At 40.6% G+C, this 12091-nt stretch overlaps 1 protein-coding gene across 40 annotated transcripts in view; it reads right to left on the bottom strand.

Annotated features, from left to right (window-relative positions):
* The window catches only part of TRIP12 (thyroid hormone receptor interactor 12), a 150121-nt gene that overhangs the window by 13150 nt on the left and 124880 nt on the right, over nt 1-12091 (bottom strand). For all 40 annotated transcript variants that reach the window (XM_051849049.3, XM_089329771.1, XM_070070086.2 and 37 more), the window contains 6 exons: nt 11489-11616; nt 10196-10347; nt 9378-9520; nt 8248-8404; nt 6443-6541; nt 266-380 (listed from right to left, as the gene is read on the bottom strand). In XM_051849049.3, the coding sequence (XP_051705009.1) occupies nt 266-380; nt 6443-6541; nt 8248-8404; nt 9378-9520; nt 10196-10347; nt 11489-11616 (794 nt within the window). The remainder of the gene's footprint in view (nt 1-265; nt 381-6442; nt 6542-8247; nt 8405-9377; nt 9521-10195; nt 10348-11488; nt 11617-12091) is intronic.

Here is a 12091-nt window from a genome sequence, read left to right as displayed (position 1 = left end):
TTCATCCAATTTTCAACGGCATTCCCAAAATTAAAACAAAACCTGGTAAATAAGGATATTTATGAGATTTAGTGTTCTCAAAATTGGAGAACAGATCCTTGAACAAAGTTCACTAATGCTGGAAGAGTCTTCCCTACTCTTCAGTACATGAGAAAACAGAGGCTAACAGAAACTGGAGCCAGCTCAGTCCCCAATAAAGTTAACTACGTGTAATGAACTCCAGGGCCCAGGGCCTGCCTGAGTGGCACTGCCAGGCTAGCATTACCTTTCGGATTGCTCAGAGTTACTTCTTCACCTCTCCAGAGACCCAGATCAGCTCTCTGCAGCTCCTGAGATACAAGTGCATAGAACTCCAGCGTAGGTCCAAGACCTGTACCAACCTACAGCAAAACAGAAGCAGAACAATTTTACATCTTAGAAATGGTGGTGCCTTCTTACCTGCCAAGCTCTTGGTAAGGCAGATAACAGTGACTGTGCAGTAGAGCTGTTTTCCAAGCTGCCCTTAGTGGATTTATTCCTTCAATCCTGGTCACCTGGAATAAGCACCAGAAACTCACTGCTTCCACTTCCTATGGCCTCAGCATTTTAAGTGAGGGTTTAATCTTCTGTACCTACACAAGTACTGTAATCACTCTGTATCTTTCCTTCAGGGAACAAAGTGGCATTTTCTGTACATACATTTTTATTTATTTGAAAGGCAGAGAGAATAGAAACAGACAAATGGGCAGAGTTCCCACATGCTGGTTCATTACCCAAAGGCCTACAATGGTTGGGCTGGGCAAGGCTGGAACCAAAGTCAGGAATTGAAAACACATCTCGTTCTCCCACTTGAGTGGCAGGAACCCAATGACCAGAGCCATTCCTGCTGCTTCCGATGAAGTTGAGATCAGATGCAGGCTACAAACCCAAAACTCCTAACAGGGGATGTGACACGGGCATCTTGACTGTTGGGCTAAACCCTTACCCCAGGTAGGGATTTCTCTTTCTAAATATATTTCTAAATATCATTTCTAATATATATTCTATGATCAACTTTACTCAGCCATCAACTCCCTCTTCTTTGCTTTAACTTCCTGAAGGTCTCTGCTTTAGCACTGCTGATGTTCTACACCCTGATGTCACAGAATTCACACTGATCCTTAAAAACCAGAAATAGATAGCATTCCTTCACACCCTCCAAACTTTTACCAGATCATTCAAAGCAATGCCCAAGTTCTTACCAGGGCCCCGGGTCCTGCGTGATCCCTCCTGCTGCCGGCATCTCTGACCTGATCCTACTGCCCCACCTCTGCACACTGGGCTCTAGCCACACCCATCCTCCAACAGGCCAAGAACACTGCCTCTCAGTTTCCCCCCGACAGAAATGGCTCGTCCCACTCGAAGGTCATGTTAGACCTTCCCATCTCTACCCATAGGTTCCATCTTACTCTTCTTCCCCACACAGCCTAACTCATGAAGGCATGTGTGTCAGTTTCCCAAAACAAGAAGACAAGCTCCGTAATAGTGGCGACTGTATCTATTTTGTTCTATACTGAATCCAGGCGTGGGAGGAGTGGGGAAGAAAAAAAGAGCAGTAGAAAAAAATCTGCAGTAACATGTAGCATCCACCAGATGGCGCTTTACACCCAGGTAATTTCCTCTGTGAATCTCTGGCCGGTGGAGGGCAATAGAGCCCACATGAGCTGGCCAGCATCTTTGCAGACCAAGATCTTCAATTTGTACCAGTGTGCCCAGTCACTATACTAAAAAGGGAAGTACTCTGGTTCTATTGTTTTTTTTTTTTTTTTTTAATTTATTTCACAGAATTATAGACAGTGAGAGAGAAAGAGACAGAAAGGTCTGTCTTTTGTTGGTTCACTCCCCAAATGGCCACTATGACCGGCACTGCACCGATCCGAAGCGCTGATCCAAAGCCAGGAGCCAGGTGCCTCTTCCTGGTCTCCCATGTGGGTGCAGGGGCCCAAACACTTGGGCCATCCTCCACTGCCCTCCCAGGCCACAGCAGAGAGCTGGAATGGGAGAGGAGCAACCGGGACTAGAACCCGGTGCCCATATGGGATGCCAGTGCCAGAGGCAGAGGATTAACCAAGTGAGCCACGGGCGCTGGCCCGTATTGTTTGTTTTTAAAGGGGGAAAAGCAGAAAGATCAAGAAAAATGAAACATCTGATGAATTAAAACAACCAACCTTATTCTCTCAAAGCTACCCTTACAGATGAGCACTTACTACACGACAGGCAATGCTCTAGACACCTTGTCCAGTTTAGTTCTTCAATCATCTGAGAAGCAGAGAGGTGGATGTGTTTACTTGACACTGTTGAGACAGGGACCCTCCAAGTTTATGCAACTCAGAGTGTTAACAAAGCTAGTAAGTAGGTTCACCAGGCTACACAGCTCATTTTTCTGCCCTCTTAGCCATCCCAAAGAGATTGGCTCATTCTGTAGCCCCAATTCCTGGGGCTTGGGTGGCGTTCTGAATCCAGAGACTGGTTTCATTCTTCCCTGGCTTACCAACCACGCCAATTCAAGATGAAGTCAATTCTGATGAGACATTTTAAATTAAGGATTCATTCAGAGTTGGTTAGAAATTCTTTTTATTTACTTAATGACTTGCACCACTGAACTGGATTCACTACCTACACATCTATAAAGCCAATGCTTGGGGATGGGGTGGAGAGGGGCCGGGAGGAAGCTGCTCCTTCCCCCAGTGAAGTTTTCTCTTGGAATCTTTTCCAAAATCATTAAGATCCACCATGGGGGGATGGCGCTGTGGCACAGTGATTGTACTGTGGTGCAGTGGGTAAGTCACTGCCATCCACTGTGCCAGCATCCCACATGGGTGTGGGTTTGAATCCCAGCTGCTCCACTGCTGATCTAGCTACCTGCTGGTGCATCTGGGAAGGCAGCAGAAGATGGCCCAGGTCTTTGGGTCCCTGTACCACATGGGATACCCAGATGAAGCTTCTGGCTCCTGGCTGTGGTCTGACCCAGCCCTGGATGGTGTGGCCACTTGGGGAGTGATCTAGTAAATGGAAGGCTTCTCTCTCTCTCTGCCTCTGACTCTACCTCTGTAACACTGTCTTTCAAATAAATAAATATTAAAAAGGATCAAGAAAGATTAAGAAAAAAAACCTTCATTTCTGCATCAGCTATTCTATCCTAGTCTTTAGAACAGTCAGTATGAAGCCATTCTGAGCTCACTTAGGATTTCTGTAAAATGCATTGTGAACAGAACCACCCACCGAGTATGAGACAGGAAAGATATTCCTGGCAGGAGAAAAATATTTTGGAGTCAAAAAAAAAAAAAAAGTAGAAAGCATGTTTAAGGAGGTAAGAACACCAAGTTGGTTATAGCAGAGGCCATGCAGTATTGCGTATAAGAAATTTGGAGCTGAATCTTCTATCAACTACCTTAAACAGGATGGTTTTAAAAAGTTCCTATCCCAGTGATTAGGGGCTACCACCACTCCATCTGGACTCCTCCTATCTAACAACACTGCTATCACTAACCACCAAGACTATCACTTTGTTCAACTACCATCTCTTGATGGAAGATGGTCCTTCCACCTGCCCTCTCTCTTCCACTAAGGTCTAACTCAAAGACTTCTGTCTTAGGGGCCAGTGCTGTGGCTCACTTGGTTAATCCTCCGCCTGCAGCACCGGCATCCCATATGGGCACCGGGTTCTAGTCCTGGTTGCTCCTTTTCCAATCCAGCTCTCTGCTGTGGCCTGGGAGGGCAGTGGAGGATGGCCCAAGTGTCTGGGCCCATGCACCCGCATGGGAGACCAGGAGGAAGCACCTGGCTCTTGGCTTCAGATCGGTGCAGTGCCGGCCGTAGTGGCCATTTGGGGAGTGAACCAATGGAAGGAAGACCTTTCTCTCTGTCTCTCTCTCACTGTCTAAAGCTTTCTACCTGTCAAATAAAAAAGTAAATAAATAAATAAAGACTTCTGTCTCAGCAAGGTTTCCCCACATACCCCAGGACAGCATTCCTCGCCCCGAAACCTCTCCACCTAGCACTATACCCCACCTAAAACATTCACAGGAATTTGATTTCTGACAAAGGTGCTAAGATAATTCAGTAAGGGGAAAAATGATCTTTCAAAACATGGTACTGGAAAAGCTGAATAGTCTACATTTTATAAAAGTAAATAATAATAAAAGAACTGTAAATGTTGCTTGGTATCATATATAAAAATTGAATTAAAACAGATTATCGACTAAGAGCTAAAACTCGAACTTAAAAATCTGAGACCATGGTTTAGGGAAAGACTTCATAGGATACAAATAGCCTAGATGTCATCAAAGTGAAAAACTTCTGTTCTGGAAACATTTTATAAGCAAATGAAAAGATAAATCACAAATTGGAAGAAAATAATAACTAAATATATCATAAAGGACTATTCATAAAGTACTTTTAGTTCAACAATAAAACAAATTAATGAAAAAGTAAGCAGACTTTCTAAACACTTACATAAAGAAGACATATGAATCACCAAAAATCAATGAATAGATGATCAGTGACTAGTCTCAGGAACTAAATTAAAATCACAAGTAGGTAGCACTATAATCCACCAGGAAAACTAAACTTAACAATACTGGGGACCGGTGCTGTGGCATAGCAGGTAAAGCCGCCGCCTGCAGCGCTGGCATCCCATATGGGTGCCAGTTTGAGTCTCCACTGTTCTACTTCCGACCCAGCTCTCTGCTATGGCCTGAGAAACGGCAGAAAATGGCCCAAGTCCTTGGGCTCTAGAACTTGTATGGGAGAACCAGAGGAGACTCCTGCCTCCCAGCTTTGGATCGGCACAGCTCCGGCTGTTGTGGCCATCTGGGGAGTGAATCAGCAGATGGAAGAGCTCTCTCCCTCTCCCTCTCTCTTCCTCCTTCCCTCTCTCTCTGTAACTCCACCTTTCAAATAATAAATCTTAAAAACAAAAACACCGATAATACTATGTGTCGATGAGCACATGAAACAACTGAACTTCATCAATGTAAGCTACTGGGAGGAATGTAGAAATGGACAGCCACTTTGGAAACAATTCAGTATTTTTTTTTTTTTTTTTTTTTTGACAGGCAGAGTCAGACAGTGAGAGAGAAAGACTGAAAGGTCTTCCTTCTGTTGGTTCACCGCCCCCAAAAGGCGCACTGCGCCGATCCAAAGCCAGGAGCCAGGTGCTTCCTCCTGGTCCACCATGTGGGTGCAGGGCCCAAGCACTTGGGCCATCCTCCACTGCCCTCGCAGGCCATAGCAGAGAGCTAGACTGGAAGAGGAACAACCGGGACAGAATCCGGCGCCCCAACTGGGACTAGAACCCGGGGTGCCGGTGCCGCAGGTGGAGGATTAACCAAGTGAGCCACGGTGCTGGCCTATTTTCTTATCTAGTTGAAATATATCTTACCAAATGACTGAGATATTTGCCCAAGAGATATAAAAACATAGGCCTACACAAAGACTTGATTCCACTGACATTGTAGAAAACACAAAACTACATGAACGAAAAACAGACTGATTGATGGTTGCAAGGGGCTGCACTCAAAGTAAGGGACTGATTGCAATGTTGTCTGCATAAGCTTTTTGTGGTGATGGGGCTGCTATTTTGATGAGGTAGTGGTTACAGAAAATATGTATCTATCAAAACTAAGAAGCCTGTGTCAAGGTACAGTGCATTAAGCCACTACTTGGGATGCTCACATCCCATATCAAAGTGAGGCTGCCCTGCTTCCAATCCAGCTCCCTAATGTTCCTGAGAAAGCAGCAGATGATGGCCCAAGTACCTAGGTCTCTGCCACCCACATAAGGAAGTCTTTTTTTTTCCCAAATTGTGCAGTATTTCAGTAAACCTAATTTTTAAAAAAATTAGTTCAACCACTGTGAAAGTTGTTAGCTGTTTAAAAGTATCCTTTATTGGGGCTGGCATTGTGGCACACAGCAGGTGAAACAGCTGGCTGTAACACTGGCATCCCCTAGGGGCACCAGTTCCCGTCCCAGCAGCTCGACTTCCGATCCAGCCTCGGAAAAGCAGTGGAAGATGGCCCAAATGTCTGAATCCCTACCACCCACACGGGAGAACCAGATGAAGCTCTTGTCCTGCACCAAGAGCTGTTGTGGCCATCTGGAGAGTGAGCCGGTGGATGAAACACCTCTCCCTCTCTTTCCTGTCTCTTTTTCCAATTCTGACTTTCAAATAAATAAAGATTTTTTTTTAATTCCTTATCAACCTAACAATTACACAAATGTACTCACGTCAGGAAAAAAATCTTCTTTTCTTATAAAGGTAAACCTCTGGAAAATGAACTTAGAATAAATCATCCAAGAGAAAATGAACAAATCTTAGTTTTTAGCTAACTTCTCTAAAATTTCATAGTACCAAGAAACTCAAATGACATTTCATCAAGAGCACTTGTCAAGCTGAACACCATCAGCAAACTCACGAGCTCACCTCATTTTCATACTGGATCTCTAACATGGCCCGGGAACTGCCCAGGTCCTGCATCACAGACTCGGCTTGTTTCAGCAGCTCCTCTCTGTTCACAGTGCGCTACAGAGAAAGCACAAATGTGAGGAAACCATGGGCTACTTACATCACACTTTAATAAACAGCTGACATTTTTTGAAGCACAAAGTAACGTCGTTGTTAAATTACTATTTCTATAAATGCTTAGCTCAAGACAGTTAAGAAGTAGCTGTATTGCTACAAACAGTAACAGCATTCTGGAATACATGAAAGAAATTTAGATGCAAGTGGATTACTAATTTATCTTGAGCCCATGCCAAATTCAGAAAATTCAGGTTGGAAAAGACAGGATCTCCGTTACTTTGCCAGACTGCAATTCCAGGCTGCAACTTCATGAAATCTTCACATTTAATAGTTAGATGATCGGGAAGCAGGTATGGAGATGGTAAGGTTGAACTGTTTCAACAGGTTCTAGCTTCCCTAAGTCCCAAATCTGGCACAGCTAAGTCCCAAAGACATGGGCTGATAGACTAAGTCTGATGGTTTGACTGAATTACAGGCTCTGGGACATGGGTCTAGTGGGAGTTTTTAGGTCAGTTGGGAGCATGTCCTTGGAAGGTACTTCTTGCTAGAGGGCTGGTTAATACGCTGAAGTCAGCCTAGCTTATTTGCTCTGCTTCCTGACACACCATGTTCCTCTGTACATGCTAGATCACTGTCATCTTCTGGCCTTACCATCCAAACCCATGGGAACAGCCCAATCTTGGACTGTGAACCTCCAAAACCATGAACCAAAATAAGCCTTCTTTGTTCTTAATTAGCTCATCTCAGGCATTTGTTATATCACCAAAAAGCTGACACAGCAGGTGAGACAAGTGACCTGGAAACCCGCTAGCTCTGATCTACTGATCCCTGCAAGCAACACTACAGACCCCTACTAATGACAATCAGATCCTGCTAGATTTCTGTATTATGCCAATATTACTGCTAATGGAATCCTAATTAGACAAATGAAGATAGGAACAGTATAGTTTGCTTTTAAGTATAATATCTGCTTTTGGTTTTGTTTGTTCCTCATCATAAACATCTAAACTCTTTCATTCCCTTATGTCATTATAAATGTCTCTCATGAGATTTGAGAGAGAGAGGCTTTTGGAAGAGAAACTTAAATCTCATGTAAAAAGAGGCAGATGAACACAAAAATCCCAAGTAAAAGACAGTGCCATTAACAAGTGTAGGATTAGGCCAGGTCTTGCATAGAAATGGCCCAGGCATGGTGGTTGAGAGCCAAGATTAGAAACCCATGAGAGGAAGTCAGCCACACCAGGACTGACTGGTACACAGACATGAAATACAGGAAGGATTCTGCTCCAGTCTCTAACTGGAGTGATATGTTTAGAGAAAGAAATGGATCTGATTAATTCTAACTATTACGTAACGAAGGAATTTTAAAAGGGAGGCTACAGTTTGAGTTCCTGATTTAGAATGAAAAGGAAGTCGACAAGGTTCGTTCCTGGTACAAGAGTTATGGCAACTAAGAGAGAAAAAGGAACTATAGAAATTATTTCAGAAACTCAAGTAAAAGACCTATAAGAGGATATAGAAAAATATCAGACAGTCCAGTCCCAAGAGTTTGACAATATGGCAAGAATAGACAATCAAAAAGATAAACAAAGATGACTAATCTAGGCCTCTAAAACCAACAGGCATACTTAGGGGAGACCTCATTTCTAGTTTTCCCATTATTTTAGAAAGTTGAGTTTATTTAAATGCTTTTGGGAGAAACTTACTTTTTTTCTGTCCAATCTAGGTGCAACTCTGCTGTCTTGAGAATCAGACTGGTTGATTTCTGGGTTGGTATCAAGTAATCTTTGCATTGCTCGGTCCCGATCAAATGCAGTTACATAAAAAAGCATTTGCCGAGTATCAAAAGGAAAGAAAAATGGGCTGTAAAAGTACGCAATATAAACTTATTATCTGGTTTAGAATCACAAGCCATTAAAAAAATTAAAGCCTACAACATAAACTTTAATAAGACACAGAATAATGATAAATATAACCAATGAAAATAGTAAAGGCAAATTAATTTTTCAGACTTCATAAATCCTACTGAAATTTCTAATTGATCACGTAAGTAGATTTCCAATGTAAAATTTGAAATATTTAAAATCCTACATTGAAGTTTATCCAAAACCATCTTTAATCTATGCCAAGATACTTAGTAAATATAACATGACTAGTGAAAGTTAAATTTTAAAACATGACCACCACTTACTAAGGCTGTCAACCCCTAAAGCTAGATGAATTCAGTGACCCCTGTTTGCCACATATATCAAAGTGTTACTACAACATGATTTTCTTCCCAATTTTAGGATTTCTAAGTCATTCAAAACTGCCAAAAGGCAGCTATTCACTTTCAAAGAATGAACCCTACAGTCTCATTACATCAAGACCCTACTGCTTCACGATGCATGATTTTGGTAGTCCCTGACAAAACTGCCAATAGTGCTTTCCTAAAATGATCTGAACATTCTCTCTTCTAATATTGCAGACATGTCACATGGGCTAACAAAACTGAACACCTGAATGTCTAATGTTAGCGGCTACTGTATTATCCGCGTAATTTTAGAGTCTCCTGCTCAGGCTCAGAGAACAACAACTACACCCTTTGAGTTCAATTTTATGATGGCAGAGGATTTCACTCTCTTCAGCTGAAACACTCTTGCATACTTTTTATTTTGTATAAAAGACACATATTACAAAAAAGATACAGTATCAGCCCCACTAAAGACTAATATCTTTATCAAACACAACAATGTCAAACATTTCAACAGACCCATTAAACACATTTCTGTAATGAAATATATACAGACAACCCAATGATAACATCCTCAAGGCCACCATTATAAGTGATTCTTACCAAGTTTTTCCTAGCTCAGTAAGCCATGTAGGGATATTTCCTGTCATGATTACTAAAGGATCTTGAAGCTGCCTATTTGCTTTTGCTGTCAATTTACTGTTAATAAATTCACTAGTTGGAATAATCTCCTTGCACATTGCATTCTACAAAATGTTTAAAAAAAGAAAAAAAAAGGTCAACACATAGTAAAACATTAGGACTACAATCACAATCCTTTATTCCCAAATATATGGAGAGTGTCTAGATTTCATCTACTGGCTTCCAACAAACTCATACAACAGAATTGTAAAGCTTCTCACTGAAGTGTCCAAACCCAAACAAAAAATAACCATAATATACTGCTGAATCTTCCCCTCCAATACAAACAGGCTACAGTACTGATTCAATTGCTGGTGTGGCAGCTAATGCTTCATGCAAGACCACCTGTTCCCCTCTTCCCTTCATTACGTAAGAAAAACAGTACACAACTTTTTACTTTATATACATTATTACTTCAATAAACTTTTAGTTAAATATACCCAAAGAATTTTAGTCAACAGGTAATAAATGCATGTTTAATACATTTCTAGTTAAACAATACTTTATAAATCTGCAAAGAGGAAAAAAATCAAGAATGTAAGCCATAATTAAAAAGAAAAAAAAAACAGTGTAGAACTTTCTGTGGGTGCATTTCCCTAGGCTAGGATACCTGCATTAAGCTGAATCATTGCTTCAGTTTCTAAAGCAACAGGAGATGCATCAATCACAAAACAGAAGCTCTAAGATGACATTCATAAACAACAGGTCATCAAAACTTCACAACAAGCAACTTTACTCACATCATACAAGTAATACCAATATCGACTGATGGCATGTAAAACTCGTAAAAGAAGGATCACATCTAATGACGGGTCTTCAAACGTTATATTTTCAGGTGGTGTGGGAATGAGGTAAACTTCTAAAGGGTTTGATACTGATGGACACACTCCATCTAGAAGGAAAAAAAAAAAAAAAAAAAACACTCAAAGTTAAGTTTTGAGCAAGTTAGGAAAGGCTAAGCCAGTATAGTCAGCACGATCTTATCTTCCCTGAAGAATAACTAAAGGTTATAATTTTTAATGCTTAGTGTCTTACTAGAAGGACACTGACAACACACTTTTCCTTTTTTATCTTAAACATAAAACATCCAGGCTTAGGAAAATTTCACTTTCCTATCTAATACCCAAATAAGTATTATAAAGGAAAAAAACTGACTCATTTCCGTATTTCCTATACACCAGAAACAGGAGGAAACAAAAAAATGGCCAAAGAAAAGACAAACCCTTTAAATTTAAGCTGTCTAGGAATTTCCTGAATTTTATACACATAGCTTAAGACTGCCATACAAGATCCATAAATGCTCTCTAAACTATAAATCCAGTAAAAGAGATTTGGTTATTTATTTAGGACCAAACAGTGATAGTTTTTAAGTTGGATCCTCTGTTCTTAGAATTTAATTTAGGAATAACACTAAAAAACAAAGTCCAAACTGTTGCCATTTACTTTTTAGCACAAGAATGAAAATCACACCATCACTTCAAAAATTTTATTGAATTCTTCAAGTTATTATTTAAGTAGCAAAAGGAAAAAGACAAAGTATGCGTGCGTGTGAGACTCCCACCTGCTGGTTCACACCTCAAATGCTTGAAGTAACTGATACAATGTGTGGTTATTACTACCTGGCATCCCTTTTTATTCCATCCATAACAACTGCTACATTATAAGACTAAGCATTATCAAAAAACATCAAAGGCCAATCTGCCAGTGGCCAGCTACTGCCTTTAATTTCCTCTTTAGTGTTTATTTCTACTAATGACATTTTTTCAGTCTTCATGAACACATAAATTCTTAAAGAACTGAGAATAAAATTTTCCCACTTTTCTTTCCAAATTTAATTTTGTTGATACTTAAGTTTTCATTTTCTAGACACTAAAGTCAAGCACATGATTAAAAACAAACTGTTTATAGTAATTTTATTTCTAAATTATATTTCAAAGGTTGTACTACTAGATATAAATCCCACCTTTAAAACCACGAAAACAGGAAGACTACTGCCCACGGCAATCCGTCTTCCCTTGTATGTATCATCTTACCATGCCATAACTCATCATGCTTTTTTGCATTTCTAGGGGAAGTTTTTGTTGGAGCTGTTTGGGCTCTTCCTCTTTTACCACCAACACAATCTTTATTACTTTCTTCATCCTCTCTCACAGGTTTGTACCTAAAATGGTAAAAAAGTATGTATATCACATGTAGATTTTAAAACTGCAGCTATCAAGGCAAGGGGCCAAACCACAGACACCATCCAGAGTTGCAAGAACTTCTGCAGGTCTACCCTCTGCATCCCTAGTCTGGATTCAGAGTTACCAACAGTGTGGTTCCAGAAGAGACCACCTTCCTGGGAGGGTCTGCCTGAGAAATTCGATCAAGAAACTGCTCTCTCCAAACAGCAGACACACAAAGACAATGCAGGAAATCTACAGACTCAGAGATACCCAACTTAATAGATAACAGAACATCATCTTATGAGAACAATTTCTTTTTTCATAAGATTTGAAATGATTCCAGAAAAGTACATGTAAATTATCCTAATTTCCCATGAATGGTTTCTAGTAGATTGAGGCAGAAGCTATATATTCAAAAGTATATGTAAATTATCAAATATTTGAAGTGATTTTTAATAACTGAAAGAATTT

Source organism: Oryctolagus cuniculus, chromosome 3 (assembly GCF_051225735.1).
Source record: "Oryctolagus cuniculus isolate XC-2025 breed Fujian yellow rabbit chromosome 3, ASM5122573v1, whole genome shotgun sequence".
Lineage (NCBI taxonomy): Eukaryota > Metazoa > Chordata > Mammalia > Lagomorpha > Leporidae > Oryctolagus > Oryctolagus cuniculus.
This window is presented reverse-complemented; position numbering and strand designations above follow the sequence as displayed.